General features: G+C 33.9%; 1 protein-coding gene across 5 annotated transcripts; it reads right to left on the bottom strand.

The window, feature by feature from the left end:
- Window positions 1-10,489: 10,489 nt before the first annotated feature.
- LOC107870600 (methyl-CpG-binding domain-containing protein 2) lies at window positions 10,490-24,825 on the bottom strand. 5 transcript variants are annotated; one of them, XM_047413249.1, is made up of 6 exons: window positions 24,626-24,825; window positions 23,189-23,246; window positions 13,053-13,722; window positions 12,877-12,930; window positions 12,625-12,767; window positions 10,490-10,799 (listed from the first exon to the last, which is right to left on the bottom strand). In XM_047413249.1, exons 3-6 carry the CDS (start codon window positions 13,694-13,696, stop codon window positions 10,642-10,644), a joined length of 999 nt encoding a protein of 332 aa, XP_047269205.1. In that variant the 5' UTR covers window positions 13,697-13,722; window positions 23,189-23,246; window positions 24,626-24,825; the 3' UTR covers window positions 10,490-10,641. The 5 variants fall into 5 exon arrangements, with proteins under 5 accessions (XP_047269205.1, XP_047269204.1, XP_047269203.1 ...); XM_047413248.1 differs by lacking the exon at window positions 24,626-24,825 and adding an exon at window positions 24,392-24,566; XM_047413247.1 differs by lacking the exon at window positions 24,626-24,825 and adding an exon at window positions 24,392-24,565 and having other exon boundaries at window positions 23,189-23,257.
- Window positions 24,826-25,124: the final 299 nt, after the last annotated feature.

Below are 25,124 nucleotides of genomic sequence, written 5' to 3'. Positions count from 1 at the left end.
GTCTGTACAATCAAAACCTACATCCATAAACTAGTTTCTAAAGTACAAAAAGTCAAAAATCAATAAACCACCATACATCAACAACTTCAGTGACACTAGTTATTTACTTTGCCTTGCAAGCCTCACGGGTGCTTCGACATCACTAATGGCATTTGCTTCTTGTTTTCGGATCCCATATTCCCACAAAAGTGCAGCATATCTTGTATGGAGTGCGTTGGGGTCGAACTCAGATGCAATAACTTTGTGACCATAAGAAAGGCACTCTGCATACATAACATAAACACACCACAGTCCCTACAAAAAAAATTGATTAAATGGTGAAATATATTTTGTACAAAGATACAGTTTTGGTATATGTAATTTCAAAACTTACAAGCTTCCACTGGGTTGTTGAGGCAAATCATCTTGAAATAAAACATCAAACATATCTGAGGATTCTTTGTCTTTGTATCTTGGATGGCTTTGATGATCAATCCCTTTCTTAATATAGAAATCACATGCTTGGAGACACAATGGAATAATCTTTGCTATTTTCTCGATCTCAACAAGAACAGCCACATAATGACCACTGGATTCATATGAATCATACAAGAATATACACCTCTCTGAAATGTCTTCGATTGTATGTCATGGCACCAAGGCATGCATATGGAACCCATTGATGTATTTCATAAGATGGTGCTCCTGACCTCCATCTTTAAGATTTTGAGCATCCATAGAATATACATCATTCAACGATCTAATTACGTTCATAAAGTTGCAGTCAACTGTACTGTATTTGTATGATTTGTTTGGCTCATTTTTGTACGAACTTTAGTGAATACGACAAACTTTAGAGCATTCAAAAATATTGTATTCTAAATATTACAGTCTATGCAAGTAAAAAATACATATGCAATTTTTTATATTAATGTAGATGACTTGTGTATCAAAAATTGCATTCTTAAAGTTCAGTTACATGCAGACAAAGTTATCTGCATAGTATATGCAATAGTATTTGATGTACTATACTATATCATACTTTGAATTCTTAAAAATACATACGCGTTAAACCAAATGTATTTCAATGTAACCTAATATGTATTTTCAAGTATTGTTACAGACGAAATGGAAAAATTTTCATTTCAAAATAATATACTAACCGAGTCTATCCATGTTTGATCTGCAAATTCCATCGTATAGAATCAATTTTTGTCTTCCATAGTCTCAACACCAAAATGCATCTTTTGAAATGTATTTGTAAATGTAATATTTTTTGAAATGCTTAGTTATAACATTGCATATGTATTTTTTTCATCTAAAAATAAAAGATATGTATTTTTAAGTCATAAAAATTCTTGCATATGTATTTTCAGAATAATATGAACAATACATATGTATTTTACAATAAAATCACACACTAAAATAAAGAACAACATAAAAGACTCATATTAAACTTGAATTAGTACTATTATAATCTACAATTAGAACCACTTCAAAACATCAAAATTAGTTTGTATAACCAGTTCCTACATCCATAAACCATCAGTCATCATACATCAAAAACTTCAGTTACACTAATTCTTCTACTTTGCCTTGGAGGCCTCAAAGGTGCTTCAACATCACTATGAGCATTTAATTCTTGCTTTCTGGTCCCATAATCCCACAAAGTTGCAGCATATCTTGTACGGAGTGCATTGGGGTCGAACTCAGTTGCAAGAATTTTGTGACCATAAGAAAGACACTCCGCATATGTAACCATATGACACCATAATCCCTACAAAAAAAAATATGTTCTTAAATATATATTTTTAAAAAATAGATTTTTGTTATATGTAAATTAAATAACTTACAAGCTTTTGCTCGGTTGTTGAGGAAAATTCTCTTGAAATAACACATCAAACATATCTGAGGAGTCTTTGTCTTTGTATCTTGGATGGTTTTCAACATGAATTCCCTTCTTAACGTAGAAATCACAATGTTCAAGACACAATGGGATAATCGCAACTAATTTCTCAATGACATCAAGAACAGCCAAATAATGTCCAGATGATTCATATGAATCATATAGGAATGCACCTCTCTGAGAAAGATAAAATTGCTAGCACTTAATGATGTTTTTCCTTTATATTTACTGAAATATAAATGTCTTCCACTGTATGCCATGGCACAGTAGCATGCATACGAAATCCATTTATGTATTCATTAACAAGTGTCACATGTCCTCCAGCCATAAGGTTTTCAGCATCCGCAGAATAAACATCATGGAGAGAGCTAATTATGTTCATAAAGTTGCAATCTACTGTACTGAATTTGTAAGACCTGTTGGGGTCATACTTTGACTTCTTCCTCAAGTAGTAGAAGCAAACATCAATATGCTGCAGTACGTAAGAACACAAAAATTTAATATAATTCAAACTATTTGTATACTAAATGTAGCATATGTATGTTATATAAAAATACATATGTAAGTTATAGTACATCACATCCTTTCTTATATAATAAAAAAATTACATAGAAAAATACATATTTGCACCTGCATATGTATTTACTAACATAATATGTAATTTAATTACTGCTATAAATGTAAAAAAAAATATTGTTAAAAAAAAATACTAACCGAGTCGGTCCAAGACTGATCAGAAAATCCTATTGTGTAGAACCAGTTTTTATCTTCAACAGTCTCAATTCTGAAATACATCATTGGAATGGTTGATTTCCCCCTTTTGTAATGATCCGCATTTTCCTTCCTGTTTTTTGTTGTTAATAAGTATATGTTAAATCATGAGAAGATGATGTAATTTTTTAAAAAAAAATTGCTCAATAGAAATACCTTTTAGCATGAACTTTGAGAAGGTCTTCAGAAATTCAATCCCTAAACTTGTTGACAATTTTTGTATCCACAATCCCATCAATCGGATGATAAACAAATGGATGTTTCTGTGGGAATATACGTATGTGTCCTTCCGAGCTCTCTATATAGTTACGCAATACAAAAACGTAATTATTAAAAAGTATTTGCATAACATGTTGCATTGTAAACTAAATATATAACTAATTGTACTTACCGGCAGCTGAACCAAATTTTATCGTGTAAGGTGACTCTTTGAATTTGGATGGTCGCCTAATCCTTAACTTAGCAATAGGAGTTTGAATTTCACGATTAGCAGAGGGATGAACAATAATGCTTTTGCTACTGTATACATTCAAAGTAGGAAGCAAGTCATCAGGGATGGTGTCTTGTGAATCAGACAAAACTGTTTCATCTCTTTTTTAATCAATGGTTAAGTCTTGTGTTTTAGGAGTTGTCATAATCTGCTCCTCCATACCAACATCAACCTCTCTGTGCATATCTGCTTTAGAGCTCGAACCAACGTTCTTTTTATTTTTCTTCAAAATTGGAAAAAAATTTAATTTTTTATGTGCAAAATAACTCACATAACCTTAAATATATTCATAATACATACCTGACAATTCTCTTGAACAACAGATTTGGACTTCTTATCATTAAAAAGTTCATCGATTTGTTCTTCTTCCGAAGTTGCCAATGGATGTCTCGTGGTACTTTCTCTTCGGTATGCATTAAGACTTGGTAACAACTCATCTGGGATTGTAAACTGCGAATAAGACAAATTTGTATCATCTAATTTCTCATCAGTAATCTGCAATAGAAATAAAAGAAAATATATAATTGTCTTATGGATTGTTATGATTTTTACATCACAAAAACTGAAGTGCAATTCATTATACATACTCAATCATCGTGATGAACTATCTTCTCAGAAAGATTATAATCCAAATTTATACTTTGGAAAAGCTCATCAGGGATTAAATGTTGAGAATCAATTTGAATGTTTGTTTTATCTGGATGCAAATCAGTGCACCCCTTGCAAACAATCAAAAAAATTAAACCAACTTCAAAAATAAAAATCCAGTTGTACATATTTATACAGGACTATATATATAAAATAACATATAACTGCTACAAAAAAGTAATTACATTTGTGCACTCAAAAGAATAATAATATTTTAATTATTTTTTACCTTTGTACAATCCTGATTCTCATCCAAATTTTGATCAACAATAGGACTGAATTGTTGTGGTGATGTTTCAACACCAGCATAATCCATCTGTTATGCTTCAACCTCTGTATCTTCATGTTGTTGCTACAAGTATAATTTGAATAAACTACTATTATTTGATTTCACTTGATATGTATATAGCAACCCACTGAAAAAAATACTGTTGGAAAATATATTTCTTGACACACAGCATATGTATTTTGCAATACATTGCATATGTATTTTTTCAAAATAAACAAATATGCATTTTTTGAAGAAACTCCATATGTATTTTTAGTAATATACTGCATATGTATTTTTTACAAACTCTATGTGTGTATTAAATAAAATACATTTCATATGTATTTTTTTATATCAAATCATATGTATTTTTTGTGTAAACTTCATATGTATTTTTAGCAATGTACTGCATATATATTTTTTCATATAATCTGCATATATTTTTTTTAATAATGTGGATATTATATAATAATAAAACTTTTAACTTGCTATGTTCAATTGCTTTGACCATTTTTTTGAACTTTTTCTTCACTAATTGACGAATTCGAGTAAATTCTTCACGAACTGCTTTAAACTCTTGACGAACCTGTATTCATACAAATTCATTAAACACATATTTTTTAATGTATAACAAACATTTTACAAAAAAAATTACCTCTTCGCGGAATGCATCAAAAACTTTCTTAGAAATAAATTTTTCTTTCTCAACATGACTCTCACACTTTGACGCGGCTACTTCCTCTACATGACTATCTGCCTTTGACTGTACCTAAGGAAAGATAACCCTAACTTTTTTCTTTCCTTCCTTTGTTTTTGAAGAAGAAGCCTGTCGTGTTGGAATTGGCTTGAATACTGGTGTCTTCATTACAGCAGCCTTGGCAGCACGATGAGGTGGAGTCCTCGTTTGGGTATGCGCGTCATCAATATTCACTTGCGTTTTTCCTGCAGGTTTCTTCGCTACTGGGGTTGATGAATCCACCTTCTGTTTCTTCTTCGAACGTTCGTTGATCTTTTTTGGTGGTGGATCCTGGAAGTTATCGTCAGAATCAACTAAACGTTCATCTTCAGTTATATCCTTCTTTGGTATTTCAAGCTTTGCCATTTCCATTTCAGTTGGCTCTATGTTCTTAAATACAACCTACGAATATGTTAAATAATATGTTAAAGAATTGAAAATGAAATAGAATATATGTATACAGTACATATCAATGCATATATATTTGTTCACAACAAACCTTGCCATTGTCCTTGAACATAGCATTCATCAAAAACTCATAACGTGGACGAGGTGCAATCGTCTTCCAATTTAATAATCGTAGAATCCGATTCTCAACCTTCAATGCAATCTTTGGTGGGACATTCGAACAACACTCATATAGCCATATTTGAATAGCCAATGGCATTCCCTGAATCAAATAAAATTTGCCCCTAGCTTTCAGTCGGTTGTTCAAACTTCTAGCCAGATCTTCAAAAGATAAATAACCCCATGGAAAATCCTTATATTTACCACTATCTACCAAATCAAAATGAAGACGGGGTATAACAACAGTGTCAATGTTAGATAACACAAATGAATGTAGGAAATACAGAATTGCAAATTTCTCAGCATCCTCATCATTATTCTCCCCCCATACTTTCTCCATGAATGCTAAAAATAGTTGTCTTTTCTGTATAATTTCTTCCCCATTGAAATACTTTTCAATCATCCTATTTGGTACACCCTCATCAAAAGTAAAGTCATACCTATTAGACACACAATTCAATTCGGTTATGATAGCAAATTCCATGGGAGTAAAACTAAGAGAGGTGCCATTAGCAAATATCATAATCCCAGAAGAAGAACTACCCTTCACCTCAAGCGCCATAACACATCTACACAACTGTGCTTGCACTACACACTGCTTCTTCTTCATAAAATAACCAAAAATGTTATTCTCACAAAAGTTTTTAAATTGTTCCTTGTTTAAAATTGCGCGTATGCTTCCATAAATATCATTGTCACTGTACGAGTATATGTGCAGTGCAAATCTTGAAAGTTTTCTGACAAGGAATATTTCATCCCGCATCACCTATACAAAGTAAAACTACCACTTCTTAATCTGTAAACAAAATTCAATCAAATAAAAAAAAAACATATAACATGCATATATATTTCAGATGATTAAAATGCATATGTATTTTGATCAACTCATAAATGCAACCAACACTGAAAAATACATATCAAATGTACTAAAAATACATATAAACAATAGACTATTATGGTATTTGAACTAAAATAACATGCATATGTATTTTAACATTGTAAAACATACAACAAACACTGAAAAAATATAAATACTCAATATGCATATCAACTACACTAAAAAAATATATATGTCAAAATTATTCAATTATACTAAAAATACAATTCAACTATACTAAAAATACAATTCAACTATACTAAAAAAATATATATCCAAAATACTATTAATGAGTAGTTAATTTCAACAATATATTTTCACATAATCCCTAAATATCATCATAACAGAAAATACATAATTACTTGAACACTAAAAAAAAAATACATTTAAAAACAAAAAAATACCTCTTCCTCACTTTCTTCTTCAGATTCATCATAAGATTTCTCAATCTTGTCTTCAATTTCTTTAGATTTCCTTTTCTTCTCGAGTTGTTTTTTAGTTTTTTGTTCCTTTGGAGAAGGAGTTTTCTTCAACCCTTTTCTTTTTAAAATTTCCGTCATCTTCACTTCGTCGATACAAAACTTCGACCTAATCTCTTTCGATATACCAGATTTCCTCAACTGTAAAGGATTTGAAACAACAGTTACTAAATCTTCTTGAGTTAACCCAAGACTAAATGATGGTGCATCATACACTAATTTCATATTCCTTGTACCACTGTTTATAGGTGTTTTTGCAGTGTGTTCATCCATTAAAACACAAAATCCTTAAAAATTAACTTTTCGATGAATTAGAGTAGGCAAAAAAAAATCGCTCACATGCAAAATACGATTCCTAATTACCTGAAATATGGGAAGCAAATCCTTATCACAGTTCGTGCAAGAATCGTGCAAAATGCAATAAGATTGAGGAGAGAGTGATGGTTAATGGTGAAAAAATAGGGAAAAAAAATTTAAATCAAGGAAAGATAATGAAGGGGGAGAGAAAAGGGGGATTTTCTCACAGTAAAAAATTTTAAGCAGCAAAAAGATAGGAACCACTTAAAATAATGCTACATATGTTATAGAATGTAATTAGGGAAAAGTGTTGCTATTTTTTGTAATTAAGTACTTAAATATGTTAACATATGTATTTTTCTCAATTTTTTATTGCCTACCGAGCATAAAATAATTTTGCCTATAAAATAAAATTTTAGAATATTTCAACAAATAAGAGACAGTGCACCTATTCAATTCACCTTAAATTCTATTTATAGACAAAATTTGCGTGTGTTGCTCAATTCTGTGATATCTAGTCATATTTATTCTATATATCATGTTAAATTGATCATAAGTTATGATGCATTGACCTAAGTTATTTATATTATTCGATTCTTCGTAATCTTTTCTGCTACTTTATAAAGAAACATATTTTTAAATCCACAAATGATATTTTACATTTTTTAAATTGAAGATGTTTTTTGCTAAATTAATGTAAAAAAAAAACTGACTTTGATCATGATTAATTTACAAAGTAACTCAATTAACACAATTGAAATGTCATGCCCAATAGGCAACAAAACTTACGCTATTTTCAATCTCTGCAACTTATTAAAATATGGAAAAAAGACACTAAATGATCAATTTTAAAACTAATAGCCCAAGTTTAAATCTATTATCATTTTATGGCCGGACGACCTAAATAATGCCATGAAATAGGTCATTCGGCTATATTGAGCCATTTTCAGCCTTGGCCCATTCGCCCATATTGGTCATTTTCACCCTTCGACATTTGGCCCTTTTCTAAAAGATTGTTTCAGTTTTATTATTTTTTAGCTACAAATTTTTTAACTAAAAAATAGTCTATTTTTTTATTATTTAAAAATAATAATTAAATATAATTATATAAAAATGATATACTTGTTGTATAGAAATGTATCTTTATACGATATACGTATAAAAAATTGTATTGTTCTATAAAATATATGTATGAAATATATATAGAAAATTATATAGAATGTGTATAGAAATTAAAATACATATCCAAATAATAATTGCAGCTAAAGGTTTTATAGAATGTGTATAAAAATTGTATAATTGTTGTATAAAATGTGTATAGGAACTATATATATAAGGTGTATAAAAACTGTATCATTATTGTATAAATATGTATATGTATAAAATGTGTATAAAAATTGTATAATTATCATATAAAACATGTGTCTAAATAGCTATCAATATGATATAGGGGTTGTATCAATATAGTATAAGGATATGGTTATAGGGATTGTAACGATATGGTATAATGATTGTATCAATATGATATAGTATATGATATTTTTTTTGTCTATGATGTGTGTAGTACATGATGTGCATAGAAAATATATTATAGTTGTATAAAAATATTTATATCACTATTGTATTATATTGTATATATGTAGATATGTATTCTATTGTTCCACAATAAAACAATTAAGGAAATAATTTTTTCAAAAAAATAAAGATATATATGTGTGTGTGTGTGTGTGTGTATGTATGTATGTATGTATAAAAGAAAAAAAATTGTATCATTATTATATAAAATATATATCTGTATAAGATATGAATAGAAACCGTATCATTAATGTATAAAATATGTATATGTATCATCATGGTATAAAATATGTTATTTTATATATAATAATTAAAAATACACTTTTGTATTTGATTGATAAAAAGGAGTATTAATTAGAATATTTACAAACTTCTATTGGTTTGTTTGAAAAAATCATAATATTTTACGTGATTATTTTTCTGATTAATTAAAAAAAATAGGAGAACTATAAAATTGTATTTGATTTTAAAAAAAAAAAAAAAACAGAAAAGTAACTTTTTTCAAAAAAGAAAAAATTAACAACATTAAAAGATAAAAGGAAAAAAATAGTGAAAAAAAAAAAATGGAAAGAAAGAGGAATCAGCAACAAACGAGAGCCGATGGCTACTATATGGTAATAAGAATTGAAGGGTCATTTTGGTGGAAATAGTTTAGCCCGACAAGTCATTTCTGTCTATTTCCCTTAAAAAATCTCAAACTTCTGCCTCATTCATAGTCAAAACTAACTTATACACACATACAAGTAGAACTTATGTCCAAAGAGTAAAGAAGCTCTGCCCAACGATTTTTTTTAAGTTAAATGTAATTTTTTAACGATTTTATTAAGTGGGAAGTAAGGGTCAAGACCACCCCTTAAGGTTCTTATATTTGTAATTTCCTCAACATTAGATGTATTTACGTATTACTTCTTGCTTGAGACAAATATTAAATTTAATATCAGTTATTTAACATTATATTATTACGCGAGCAATTAAATGATTTAACAAATGCCTTTTTTCAGTTTTACATTCATCTAATACATGCAAAACTTGACAAAAAAATTTCTACTGATTTAATTTTGCAGGACTACTGTTTATGTATTTTTAATACTGTTTATTTTATATGATATTTTTGTGTGAATACATAATATTATATATGTTAAAATATAAAAAGATATAATTTCTGATACTTTTATTATATTACGTAGTATTTTTATTATCTGAATATTATTTTTTAAAAGGCTAAAAAGTCAGTGTCTTTAAACAAGTTAGACGGTTTTACTGTTAAATTACAAAACCTTCATTATGCTTGAAACGAATGAAGTATAACAACTGAGTACTCCTGCAATGGTGTCTCGTTGACATGAAGTATTACGTTACATTTTTTTTATTCATTTTGAATTAAAAAAAAAAAAAAAAAAAAAAGATAGCCTGATGCACTATAAAAAAAAAAATACAATCCAATTAAGTGCATGTTATATGCATAGATAGATATTATACTTAATATGCTAAAAGTTACATTTTTACAATTTTGTGGTTCTTATGAAACTTGTTTGTGGAGATTAGGCTAAGAAAACTCATAAATATCTCTAAAAGAAAATAATAAAAATTGAGTCAAACAGGGCGAGTTGTGTTATTGATCTATCATTTAGTCTTAAAAAGAAGCAAGCTATTCCCATGGGTTAGACATTGACCCCATCTATTGAGTCAGTCCATCTCGAGCCGCCCCCCTCAACTTCAGTCGAAACTGCTCATTTGCCACCCCTAGATGTAAGTGATGCAACATTTATACAATACACATTTCGACACGAACAGATACTTCAACAATTTTAACCGAAGGAAACATTTCAACTAAGCCTAAGAAGAGTAGCTCCTTCACATTACCTAATTCTGGAAACAACAAAAATTTCAGGCAAGTTCATCAAAAACATAAAGCTTGGTCAAAGCCATATTTCCAAGTAACATTTCCATAAGTACACGTCTATGCGCGGTTTGCTCAATGTCAGCTTACATGGAAAAGAAATTCAGAGAGATTTCTCCAGATCATATACAAATAAAAAGACTCTCTCCTAACTTGACTTACATGCTGCATCAGCATTGCTCATTCGTTTCGACGGAGTCCTCTTTTTCTTGAATGATTGGTTCAGAGGTTCAAAAAGAGGGACCCCCGGCATACCAAGCCGTAAATCTGTATCCCCATCTTGATCAATCCATGCTATGCGATTAACTGTCATAGTTACAAATGTGTTTCAATTAGGGTCAGGTTTAACACCCCCATCCCCCCAAAAAAAATTAAAATAAAATAAAATAATCAGTGCCAATTATCGGTTCTCCTCCTTTTATAAAATAATACTGCTAAGCTTGGGCAATAATTAGACTAAGGTGATGGTATATATATACAGATCTTCATATCAAGCAGCCGTCTCAAGGTGACACAATTTAGAAACTGATCTATGCTTACAAACTTAAATAGAAAAAGCGGTGAAGGAAAATCAATCACTCAACTGCTTATGTTCAGAAAATTCATTATCTCTAAGATAATCTTCCAGTGACTCCACTCCCGCGGAACAGTTCGTAACTTAAAAGCAATTCTTTCATTGTCTACCTATAGCAAAGTCTCTTCTTATTGGGTGGGTGGGTGGGGGGTGGGGGGTGGGGGGTGGGGGTGCGGGGGAATAGCACCTATTAACTTTCTTTCTGAATATTTCTGCAGCCATGAAAACCTGGTATCATCACATCCATCTAGAATATACCAGATCAACATTCACTTTGTCCCAACAAAGAAGAAAAAGCACATACATCAGATCATCATTCATTTGATCACAGTGCAAAGAATCACTACAACAACAAACAAACCCAGTGTATTCCCACATAGTAGGGTCTGGGGAGGGTAAAATGTACGCAATCTATACCACTACCTCCGGAGAAGTAGAAAGGTTGTTTCCGATAGACCCCCGGCTCAAGACAAAGAATAGTAAACAAATTCGTAATAAAGCATGAAACAAGATGGAATAACACAAATAAGACACCCACAAAGTAATACCCCAACACTAACGAACCAAAGGCACCCCAACCCCCATACCCTCCTACTAGCAACTCCAACCTATGGACCTAGCCCTAAGACTGCCGGCCCGACTACCCCACAGCTCTCCTAACTACTGACTACCACCCACCCACATTCACTAGCCGTCTAACCTAATTCGCGTCCTCCATACCTTCCTATCTAGGGTCATGTCCTCAGTAAACTGTAACTGCTCCATGTTATGTCTAATCAACTCTCTCCAGTATTTCTTCGGCCTACCCCTACCCCGCCTGAAACCATCTAAAGCTAGTCTCTCACACCTACGAACTGGGGCATCCGTGCCCTCCTAATCACATGTCCGAACTATCTCAACCGAACTTTCCGTATCTTGTCCTCCACCGAAGTCACTCCCACCTTCTCCCGGATAGGTCTCATTCCTAACCCTATCACCCTTAGTAAGCCCACATATTCAACGCAACATCCGCATTTCCATCACCTTTAATTTTTAAATATGGGAATTCTTGACTGGCCAACACACCACTCCATCCAGCATGGCCGGACGGACTGCCACTTTGCAGAATTTGCCTTTAAGTTTGGGTGGCACCTTCCTATCACACAACACTCCCGAGACGAGCCTCCACTTCATCCATCCTGCCCCAATACGATGGGAGCCCCAATACGATGGGAGACATCCTCATCAATCTCTCCATTCCGCTGAATCACCCTGAATCGTGAATCATGGACCCGAGACTCAGAGGTTTGCCTTCAAACCTCCAATTTATCATTCACATCCCCACGCGTCTCATCAATCAAAACTACCAAAGAATCACTAAATTCAAAAATGTGTAGAGTGTCGAGAGAGTGGAAGAGACAGGACAGCAGCGATACTTACTACTTTTCCAGCATCAACTACATTCATGCAATTACTAGCTTTAATCAACTCATCACAAATGCTACAAGTTTTTAACTTAAGCATGCTTAATGAACCATGTCTATAGAGGATGAAGAGGTTCAAAAGGTCCTGGCATACCAGGCTCAATTTCATCATGTGCAAGAGCTGGACGATAAGGCCGCTTCTTAACATAGTTATCCTGCAGAGGTCTTGGGATCTGAAATGAAAACTGGGACATACTTACACCTTGTGCTACGTACTCAGGGTGTTCCTGCAAGTACCTAAGAAGAGAAAGCATTCACCAAAACCGTGAGGGATATGAGAAGAAAATACAGATTTTTCTTTTTTTGATAACTGAAAAGAAAATACGGATTCAAAATTTTATTTTACTTTTCAACTTCAACCATGGAACGGAGTCTCTTTCCAGATGGCGCTACATAATACCTGTAAGTAATGAACAAAAAATGTTAACTGGGCAGTGTCATCCTAGTTAAAACAGGAAGAATCATACATGCACTTTAAAACCTACTAATGGAAAAAGGAATGAAGGAATGCAAGAAACATACACGTCAGCAAACCTAGTGCCTCCTTCACCTCGGATTCTTAAAAGACGTTCCCACCCAGGAGGGGGTTGAGCAATGTTAGGTTTGTCAATTGCCCAGAGCCTACTTCCATCTTGAGTAAGATCAGGTGGATCATTACATGATAGCTCAGCACGCCACTCATGAGCTGTTTCACAATAGAAAGGCTGTTCCAAAATGTGTTCTCTTATCTCCTCATACTTCTCCTTCGTAGGTATAAGCCTCCATTTAAAGCAGTTAGCGCACTGCACAGTAAATGCCCCTACAGATGGCAAAATCCTGGATGCATAATTAGGAAAGGAGTTTCGTCGAGGTTGAGAATCAACAGGATCAGCGACGAGTTCAATTTCGCCAGCACCAACTGCAGCAGGATCGTAAAGCACCAACTGTTTTTGAGCATCTTCACTGTTGTTATCCTCATCCTCTGTGTTATGTTCTTCTCCTTCTGCTGAAGAAATAACATCTCTAGGATTCTGATTAGAAGTCCCAATGACACCAGAGCCGGCAGAGACTCTCGAATCTTTTGGCTCATTCTTCATACTATATCCGCAACTAGTGACTGAAGAACCATGAATATCATTATGATCGGCTTTTTCAGGGCTCGCAAAGTCCAGATGATTTCGCTCCATCCAACCAAATCAAAATCTGAATAGAACTGCCCAAAAGAAGCAAACACAATTTATCGGACAATATAATTTCTGGAACAGTGGACAGAATTGTCCAAAGAAAGCAAGCACAATTATTTATTTGACAGGAGAACTCCTGACTAGAATAAAACAGAGATGAGAAAACGAACACCTTTATCCTATTTAACCAAAGGTTCCACACATCTTGTTAGAATATGAGTAGGAATAGGAATTGTATGTAAAATTCTACTTAGAAAAGAATTATAATGTAGTGTCTATAAATAGGGATTGGATGTAATTATGTAAACACACAACAATTCAATAATATTTTTCTCCATTATTTCTCACATGGTATCACAAAGTTGGTGAGAAACTGAAAAGAAAACTCAGTCACCGTATGTCAATTCCGGTGACTGATCTGTGTCATTTTTTATTCAGTGGGTTGTGTGAAAAATACAACTCCACCAAGAGGATCGAGAAGCTCAGGCGACAAAAACCCGACCAAAACCGCCGGAAAAATACCAGCCATGCGCCTGCCAGAGTTCGGAAATACCGGCAAGATCTGTATCACGCACAGGCGCGTGAGCCAATTCCCGATCAAATTTTTCAGTTGTTCTTTCTGTTGAAGTCGCCCAGATTATTCTGATCCGACCAATTCCCTTTTTTCCCAATTCCGATTGCCAGAACCCTAATTCTGGAGACTTTATTTTTTTTCAGGCAAGATTCCTCTTTCCAATGAGGTTGCCCCTTCATTCCAAGGCTGTCCCCTGAGCTATTTCTTGATTCCGATCTATTTTCGGCAATCAAATACAATTTTCCGGTGACTGACCTAATTTTTTGGTGACTGAATTATTTTTTTTCTCTATTTAATCCTATGATTACATCTAAACCCTTAATGAGGAGATCAGACAATCAAATGTCACAGTCCATGAAGAATCGACGAGGGGGAGGCCGATTTGGAAGATCTCGATCTACTTATTGTAAAAGGCTTGAACATACTCGTGATGTATGCTATTCTCGACCTAAGTGTAGTTATTGTAATAGGCTTGGACATACTAGTGGGATATGTTATTCTTTGCGTGATCTACCATCTAAAAATATTCATGTTGCTCAGTCTAACACCTCAGGTGATCAACGAGTGTATTTATCTAATAAGAAATATCATGAGTACCTTCAGTATCGAGCAAGTAAGCAAACATCTTTATCAATAGTCTCAACTGCACAATTTCAAACCTTTGGATCATGGGTTATGGACTCAAGTGCTTCTGATCATATTTCTGGTAACAAGTCACTTCTGTTTAGCCAATGGGATTCGAACAAAACCAGAAAGAGTTGGACAAGCCAAACCCCTATCTACTGTTACTCTAGACTCTGTTCTTTATGTTCCTGGTTGTCCTTTTAATCTTCCATCCGTTAGTATTTTGACACGTGTCCTTCATTGTAGGATAACTTTTTATTATGATTCTTTTGTAATGCAGGACCGCAGTACGGGACAGACGATTGGCACAGGACATGAATCATAAGGCCTTTACCATCTTACCTCTTCAAATTCCTTCACATCATGCTCCGTCACAGACCCACCAGAACTTATTCACAAATGTTTGGGACATCCTAGTCTATCCAAGCTCGGAAAATGGTGCCCAGTTTGTCTAGTTTATCCACATTAGATTGTGAGTACTGTCAACTTGGAAAACATACCCGTGCTACATTTTCACGTAGTATTTGAGAGTCGTTCAGAGTCTATTTTCTCATTAGTTCATTCTGATATTTGGGGTCCTAGTAGGGTTAGTTCACCCTTAGGATTTCATTACTTTGTTAGTTTCATTGATGATTTTTCACGGTGCACTTGGGTTTTCCTAATGAAAGATCGTTTTGAGTTATTTCCTATATTCAAAAGTTTTTGTGCCGAAATACAAAATCAGTTTGGTGTTTTCATTCATACTTTTCGTAGTGATAATGTCTTAGAATACCTATCCTCCCAGTTTCAGGAGTTTATGACTCACCAAGGAATTATTCACCAGACATCATGTCCATACACCCCCTCAGCAGAACGGTATAGCAGAAAGGAAAAATAGATATTTAATTGAGACAGCTCACACTCTTCTCATTAAATCCAATGTTCCGCTGCGTTTTTGGGGCGATGCAGTCCTCACATCTTGCTATCTCATTAATAGAATGCCATCATCTTCGATTCAGAATCAGGTTCCCCATTCCATACTATTTCCTCAATCACATCTCTACTCTATCCCACCTCGTGTTTTCGGGAGCACTTGTTTTGTTCATAACTTAGCCCCAGGAAAAGATAAATTAGCCCCTCATGCTCTCAAATGTGTCTTCCTTGGTTACTCTCGAGTTCAAAAAGGGTATCGCTGCTATTCACCTGATCTGGGTCGCTACCTTAAGTCCGCCGATATCACATTCTTTGAATCTCAACCTTACTATACATCTTCTGCTTATCTTGATATCTCTTATCTTGATATCTCTAAGGTTTTACCCATACCTCCAGTCTTACCCACACCAATCTTTGAAAAATCTACAGTTACTTCTCCATCTCCAGCTGTAGTGCCACCACTTTTGACTTATCACCGTCGCGCGCGTTCAGCATTAGCATTAGTCCCAGATGATTCATGTCATGCGCCTGATGCTTCCCCTACAGCGGACCTACCTCCTCCTAGCCAATCAGTTGCACTTAAAAAAGGTATAAGATCCACTCATAATACTAACCCACATTATACATTCTTGAGTTATCATCGACTGTCATCCCCCATTATGCTTTTGTATCATCTTTGTCCTCTATTCCCATCCCTAAGACTACAGGTGAAGCACTTTCCTATTCAGGATGGAAACGGGCTATGATTGATGAAATGTTTGTTTTACATACGAGTGGCACTTGGAAGCTTGTTTCCCTTCTTGCAGGTAAATCTGCGGTTGGTTGCCGTTGGATTTATACGGTCAAAGTTGGTTCAGATGGTCAGGTTGATCGACTGAAGGCTCACCTTGTTGCCAAAGGGTATACACAGATATTTGGGCTTGATTATAGTGACACTTTCTCTCTCGTGGCTAAAATAGCATTTGTCCGTCTTTTCTTATCTATTGTTGTTGTTCGTCACTGGCCTCTTTATCAGTTGGACATTAAGAATGCTTTTCTGCACAGTGATCTTGAGGAAGAAGTCTATATAGAGCAACCACCTGGTTTTGTTGCTCAGAGGGAGTCTAGTAGCCCTGTATGTTGATTGCGCAGGTTACTCTATGGTCTGAAACAGACTCCTCGAGCTTGGTTTGGAAAGTTTAGCACAGTAATTCAGCAGTTTGGCGTGATTCGTAGTGGAGCTGATCACTCAGTGTTCTATCAACATTTTGAACCAAATCTGTGTATTCATTTGGTGGTTTATGTTAATGATATCGTTATCATCGGCAATGATCAAGATGGTATCACTAAGTTGAAGCAACATCTCTTTCATCATTTTCAGACTAAAGACCTCGACAGACTGAAATATTTTCTAGGTATTGAGGTTGCTCAGTCCAGATCAAGTATTATTATTTCTCAACGCAAGTATGCCTTAGACATTTTTGAGGAGACAGGAATGATGGGATGTAGACACATTGACACTCCTATGGATCCAAATGCTAAACTTCTACCTGGACAGGGGGAGTCACTCAGTGATCCTGAAAGGTATAGGCGGTTGGTTGGAAAGTTGAATTATCTCACAGTGACTAGAACTGACATATCCTTTACTGTAAGTGTTGTAAGTCAGTTTATGACTTCCCCTGTGATAGTCATTGGGATGCGGTTGTTCGTATTCTATAATATATAAAGTCAGCTCCAAGTAAAGGACTACTCTTCGAAGATCGAGGTCATGAGCATATCACTGGATATACAGATGCTGATTGGGCAGGATCACCCTCTGATACATGCTCTACATCTGGATATTATGTTTTAGTAGGAGGTAATATGGTGTCCTGGAAAAGTAAGAAACAGAGTGTGGTAGCTCGATCTAGTGTAGAAGCAGGATATCGAGCAATGGAAGCAGGATATCGAGCAATGGTTGTACCAACCTGTGAGCCACTTTAAATCAAACAACTGTTGAGAGAACTAAAATTTGCAGAAACCGGTAAGATGGAACTTGTGTGTGATAATCAAGCAGCCCTTCATATCGCATCAAATCTGGTGTTTCATAAGAGGACTAAACACATAGAAATTAATTGTCACTTTGTCAGAGAAAAATTATTATCAGGAGATATTGTTACAAAGTTTGTGAAGTCGAGTGATCAACTTGCTGATATCTTCACGAAGTCCCTCACCGGTCCTCGTATTAATTACATTTGTAACAAGCTAGGTACATATGATTTGTATGCACCAGTTTGAGGGGGAGGGTTAGAATATGAGTAGGAATAGAAATTGTATATAAAATCCTACTTAGAAAAGAATTATAATGTTGTGTCTATAAATAGGGATTGGATGTAATTATGTAAACATACAACAATTCAATAACATTTTTCTCCATTATTTCTCGAATATCTAAAAAGGCTAACTTATGTTACTTTCTACAAAGACAAGAATCCCTGTTTGAATTGGTAAAATAAAGGTTGAAAGCGAGTTCTCTACAAAAGGTCATCAAAAGTTTACATGAATTGATAACAGATAGCTATCATCTATCAAATTAAAAATGCCAGTCTGGTAGTAATTGAAAACTTCTTTATATCCATATGTGTCCATCCGATATAAGGAGCAAATTTGCAAACAAGAAGATCCAATTGAACATGTGAGGGGCCGTGGATTCTAAATTATTACACATAGACATACTACACAAAAATCCTTTCAAAAGAATATCTAATTTAACTCCTATGGGCATTCAAAATACAAGTATCTTCTAAGCGCCTTATATCACCTAACAAGTACAAGATAAAACAAATGGCAGACCAATAACACCAAATATTATTAATAACTGAAAGTTCTACAAGAAGATGAGTCAAAGTAAATATATAGAAGGCAATATCTTATCAAGTTCCCCAACCAATCAGATAGGATACGAGAGGCCACATATGATATCTGTAGCAAGAAAAATTAAATTTTGAAACTTCTCAACTAAATGAATTACAGGAGATCTTGACAACCTCGAAAGGAAGTTGATGTTATGGGGAATGAAGCCATTCATAAAACAGCAAAGGAAATAGTTTGAACCGCTAGTTAGGAATACTATTTCTTATCAGAAATTTAAGAATTGTATTTATGTTGAACAAGTGAGAAAGTTGAGATGAAATATTCCCAAACAAAACACTTCCTAAGTCATCATGACTGCAAATAAATCACAGCCAGTTCACATTGGAATGTTGGTCTAACTAATTGATCATATTGGTGTACAAGAACCACCCAACACTAGGACTACTTGACACTCAGAGATAGAAGTTTTTGCTTCAATCTTAAAAAGTGGCTAAAACAGCTGTTTTAGGAGTTTTTTGTTGGTCATAAATCTTAAGCAGATAAGTTCATTACCCATTTGAACCTGAGCTTTGTTCATTGTAAGCCATAGTTTTGGTTTCAACAGCGAACATAAAAAACCACTTTTAAATCTAGAGTCTAAAGTTGTTCTTAATTAATTAATGCATCAATGGCATCCAGCGGAAGCAAAATGAGTACAAGAATTAAGAATCAATTTCCTAGGAGATGCCACTCTCACAAAGTGGATAATCTATCAAGAATTTTTCCTTACAATAATGTCAAAAACGAAGTTCATTAAGGACAGCTTCTGAACAAACCTCAAGTCCACACTACAAAACATCAGGGATGGCTCAAAAGTGAGGCCAGCAAAGTCTTTGTTTTCGGCCCCAAAATTTTTACTAGTGAATTTTATAATTATATCTTGCCTTAGACAGCATTGAAGATTGTAAAAAGAATGTACAAAATTTAAGTTTAAAAAACAAAGAAAAAAAAACTACCTACTTTTTAATACAAATATTTTGTTTTGAGCCGGAGGACTATTGAAAATAGCTTCTCTATCTCACCCTGAGGTAGTGGTATGGATGGCATACACTTACCCTTCCCGGATCCCACTTGGTGGGAATATTTTGGGTATGTTGTTTTTTAATAGAAATATTTTAAAACTTTGAATTAAACTACTCGAAGCTTCATACTAATAAATAACACTTTTACAACAATATTCAAGGCAATATAATGCAAACACATGGCTAACATCTTCTTAAAATTAATAATATTATAAATAAAATACTAAGTGAAGTTAAAGGTTCATAGTGGTTCATAGCATAACATGAAAAACAAGTAAGAAAAAATAAAAAGTTATACTAAATTATTTTTGATTGTTTATATATATACTTATGGCTTTTTATTAAAATTTGATTTTAGACTACTAATTTTATTTAGATTTCCTAAGCTTAAAGGGTAAGTTCTACGAAGTGGTAGTCCGACCGGCTATGTTGTATGATGCAGAGTATTGGCCAGTTAAGAACTCCCACATCTAAGAGTTGAAGGTGGCGGAGATGAAGATGTTGCGATGGAGCTGTGGACTTACCAGGAGGGATAAGGTTAAAAATGAGAATATTCAGGAGAAGGTGAGAGTGGGTTCAGTGGAGGACAAAATGCGAAAAGTGGCTGCGATAGTTCGGACATGTGATTAAGAGGGGCATGGATGCTCCAGTACGGAGGTGTGAGAGGTTGTTTATGGATGGTTTTAGGCGAGGTAGAGGTAGGCCAAAGAAAAACTGGAGGGAGGTGATTAGGCATGACATGGAGCAATTACAACTTTCAGAGAACATGACCCTTGATAAGAAGGTATGGAGGACGCGGATTAGGATAAAGGGTTAGTAGGTTGGAGTACACCCGTAATAATAGGGAAGAGTATTTTGTTTGTGTTTGTGCATGTAGTTTCTTGTAGCCTCTTGTTCTTAGCGTTTTGGTGATGTCTATGATTTCAAATAGCTATTTTGTAGTATTTAACCTTGTGGGTGTCTTGTTTCCTTTATTATCTAGCCATGTGATATCCCTTTTTGTTGTTTGCTTATATGTTTTTTGTTGATTATATTGTTATCTGTCCTGAGTCGGGGGTCTATCGGAAACAACCTCTCTATTTCGTTTAAGGTAGCGGTATGGACTGGGTACACTTTAGCCCCAGACCCCACTTTGTGGGAATACACTGGGTATGTTGTTGTTGTTGTAATTTTATTGAGATTTCCTTAGGAAACATTATTACTTAACATGAAGTATGCCTCTTACAACCCCATTAGCACTTTCTCGGAATCAAAATTGTAAATGTTTAATATTCTAATTATCAAAGACCTTGAGATTAAGAAATTATGAAACACTCCCTTCGTCCCATTTTATGTGTCATCATTTCCTTTTTTGTCCGTCCCAAAAAGAATGTCACCTTTCCTTATTTGGTAACAATTTACAGACACAATTACACTTTTATCCTTATTGGTCCCACTTATAAGGGCCCACTTAATTAAAAATAATAATAGTACATTGTTTTAATGAAGGACAATTTGGTTAAAAACATCAAGTCTTTACTTATTTCTTAAACTCCGTGCCCGGTCAAATGGCGACACATAAAATGGGAGGGAGGGAGTATGATTTTCCGACAACACTTGGTTTTGTGAAGTTTCTTCATTCTAGTGAAACACAAGTCAGGTTCAATATAGTCCACATGGAAAGTAAATAGAAGACAATGTTCAATATAAGTTGAAAAGAAGGATGAGACATATTTATATTTAACGTTTAGATTGTGGCGATGTAGAAGTGAGTTTGAAAAAGAGTACACTTTTACACCAATTAACTCTTTGAGTGATATACTCAAAGAAGAAATATATGAATGATAGAATATTTCAATTCAAGAACACGGACATTATTTAAAGATCCGCTCGAATCTCTGGACATCCAAGTTGCACGAAATCAAGTCCAGCTGTCTAATACGAGTGCAAATCTAGAGGTCAAATATTTCATCATCTAAGTTTTAAGATTCAGATATTCAGGTAATTCAAATAATTAAAAATCGAGTTATATGACTAAAAACTAAATATACAACCGAGCCCTAAAACTTGTCGAAAACTTCATTTAGACACTCGAACTAAGCCATGTTTGAATTGAATACCCCAACTCCTAATAAGTGTTCCAATTAAACACTTTCCATTCAAATTTTGGAATTCTTTTTGTGTTCTCGGTCGTCTAATAGGGAATTAAGTTAACCACATAAAATATGTCATTTTCTTTATTTATATGCATTTGCCTCAACAAGCTGTAAAACCCAGACATTTCTTGAGCTTGATGTGTATAATTAAAGGAGATGAAATATTTTATCTGGTTAACTTACTTATCTAATAGACAAATGAAAAAATGCACAGAAGTTTCAAAATTTGAATGGAAAGTGACTAAAAACATTTTACTAAGAGTTTGTGTTCAATTGAAACAAGACCTAATTTGAGTGTCTAAATGATATATTTTGACAAATTTAAGGGATTAGCTAGGTGTTAAGCATATTTTTAAATTATAAGACATATTGTGAAAACTTACAAGCCTATGTCTAAATTTTGACCCCACTTTGTGGGATTTCACTAGGTATGTTGTTGTTTGAGGAGAAAATATTGATCATGAGGAGAATCCTAGGAGATACAAGAAAAAGGAAAAGGAAACTAACATAGAAATTTCTATTAACAAACTATTCCATTTTCTTCAATTTCACCTATGTTTATTTAGATTACAAAGATCACTGTATCAGTCCATTTCTCCATCAATTTTGGTCAAAGTACCCAAAATCAGTTGACCAAATCTAGTATGGATCACACACCCACACCCAGATTGTGTGTAACACAGGTGCAACACCGAAAATGAAGAGTTCGGGCAACTTACATGGATATGCAATCCATGACAGTCATGGTAAGGGGAAAGGCAAAAGGGAGGTGAGATCTACATATTGATATTTATATTAGATGAAGGGTCATATTATGATTGTTCGCAAGACGTGTTCCACGCAATACCAACAATAAAGAGTTGTTATGCAATTGGTAAACTCTTTCCTTTTCACATAGCTTATAAAATTGGATTTTTGAATAAATAGTTGAATCATTTTACATGCATTCAGTTTCTCGAAAATCTTGGAAGTAAGAAAGTATCACTGACACAACTGAAAACCCACAGGCTATTCGAAGTTAAAGCACTCTTACACAACAAATGTAAGTGGACAAGTTGCATCCCCAAATAAAAGTGTCTTTCTAGTTTGATAAAATATCCAAAGTGGCTATACTTGTTTGATTATAGTGGCTTGACAGGACTTACATTCAACAACCACACAAGACAAGGTATCAATGTGCTAGCTTAGCTATTTTGGGTTCCCATCTCTATCCATACTTTTTGCTCAAGACTACTAATCTATAACTCCTTTTTCGACAAAATAGTAAGAAAAGTAACTGTCAGACGTAAAGCCCTGATACGACACAAAAATAAGTTGTATGCATGCCGGGGAATAGTCAACAATAAATTAGACTTACCTAAACCTATCAGCAAGCTAGGGTCATATGAATCGAGGTCCTCAAAAGCATGCCCCTCCTACAACAAAACTAGGAGAGGATAAAATCAATAATTCTAGATATGCTAGGTTGCATTTGGTGTATGCAACTAATCCGTGTGAGGACATACTAATAGTTCTACATTTACTTGGTCCATGAAACTGACTAGGTGAATATTTTGTTAGTTCGACAACTAGTTCAGATGTTGGAAGAAAAGAACTAGGTCAGATGGCAACCAATGAAAGAACAGATTTTCCATAGTTTCCGAAAGAATAACTATGTTCCACTATATCTGCCGTTGTTTTTATCGTTACTAGTCACACTGCTGCACACACAATACTCAAGAACCTAAAATACAAAGCAGAAGAACACAAACTATTCGTTAGTCACAAACTAGTTGTGTTCGGTTACATAAATTCACAACATAAAAAACAACCCAATTAAGCTACATTGCTCGGACTTTCCAAAAATGTTGCCGCATCTACATTGGACCGTAAAAAAAAGCACTTTTTTTCGAGAATCCACACGCGCCCGGCGACATTTTCGAAGAGTTTGAGCAACACAGCAATTAAGTGACTGCAAACTCAAGATCTCATTAATAACCACCTACTTTTATTGAAACCTAAATCGAAAAGAAAACCCTAATTTTCCAACAGGCAATGTACACATGCATTCAAAGTACAACCAATTTTTCCAAATTAAAAGAAAATGGCTGAATCACAAGGAAAATTCACCTTGATGAAAACGAAACATAAAGTACGATAAAAGAAGAACAAGCAAACGAAAGCATTGGCAGAAAAAGTACAGGTAAAAAAAATCAAATATTTAGAGCTTAAGATTTATCAGCAAGTACCAAAATACTCGGAATCTTGATTTCAGAAAGTACAAAAAATGACCCAAAATCAAATTAAAAAATGCCTCAAATCAGTAAATTCAATCTTTTACAAGAACCCCATCACACAGATTTAAACCATTCATATAAATAAATCTATAACAACTTGTTCAGACAATTAACCCGATCCACATGCATTCCAACACACGGCAGGGGAAACATCTATATATTTGCACCGGAAAAATGTATAAATCCCGAGGATTTAGTCGAGGTGCATGAAAGCTGGTTCGGCCACAACGGTTATAAAAAAAAAAAAGCATAAAACCATAAAGCAGAGAGATAAAAAGGAATACCCAAATTAAGAAACAAAGGGATCTACGGCAGCAGCATCCAAGAATCAACAGTTTGGGTAAATTCCTTTTGGAGTTCTATGGAAGAAAAATATACTTTGCTGCTTATGTTACTTACAAGATTAAAGAGTGCAATATAGAAGTGAGAGACACAGGGCAGACATGAAGAACTCAGCTTAATTTAATAAAAACTAAATAATAAATAATAAATAAATAAATGTTTATTTACTATTTTACCTGTCATTGGTATTTTAATACCGTGGTTCAAAATCAGGATATTCACCTTCTATACTTTCAATGGTCGTTTGGTTCAAAATCAGGATATTGCTCAATATCACCTTCTATATTTACAATGAGATCACTAGTATTCTAATACCTCGGTGTTTGGTTTAAAACGAGGATACTTCTATCAAAAATAAGACTATAACAATTAATTTCACACCTTATATTTATAATTAAAATTTATATATATACATAAGATAACTTTAACTAATTACATTAAATCCTAATCTGATAAAATAATTACATAAATTTCAAAGTAATTAATTATTTTTACCCATTATACATCCAGAAAACACGTTTTTGCGATTGCTTTCCTATATTTTGCTCTCATCACAAATCTATTTTTTCTCCATAATTGAAACCTTTTTTCCACGCCAAAAATCAAGCAAACGGGTACTTAGAGGTTACCAATTTGTAAGGTTTCAAGCAGAACTTTCTGATTTTCTTCATTAAT

The sequence above is a fragment of the Capsicum annuum genome, chromosome 5, assembly GCF_002878395.1.
Source record: "Capsicum annuum cultivar UCD-10X-F1 chromosome 5, UCD10Xv1.1, whole genome shotgun sequence".
NCBI classification, from domain to species: Eukaryota; Viridiplantae; Streptophyta; class Magnoliopsida; order Solanales; family Solanaceae; genus Capsicum; species Capsicum annuum.
The sequence above is the reverse complement of the archived record's forward strand: the minus strand, read 5'-3'. Positions and strand labels throughout refer to the sequence as shown.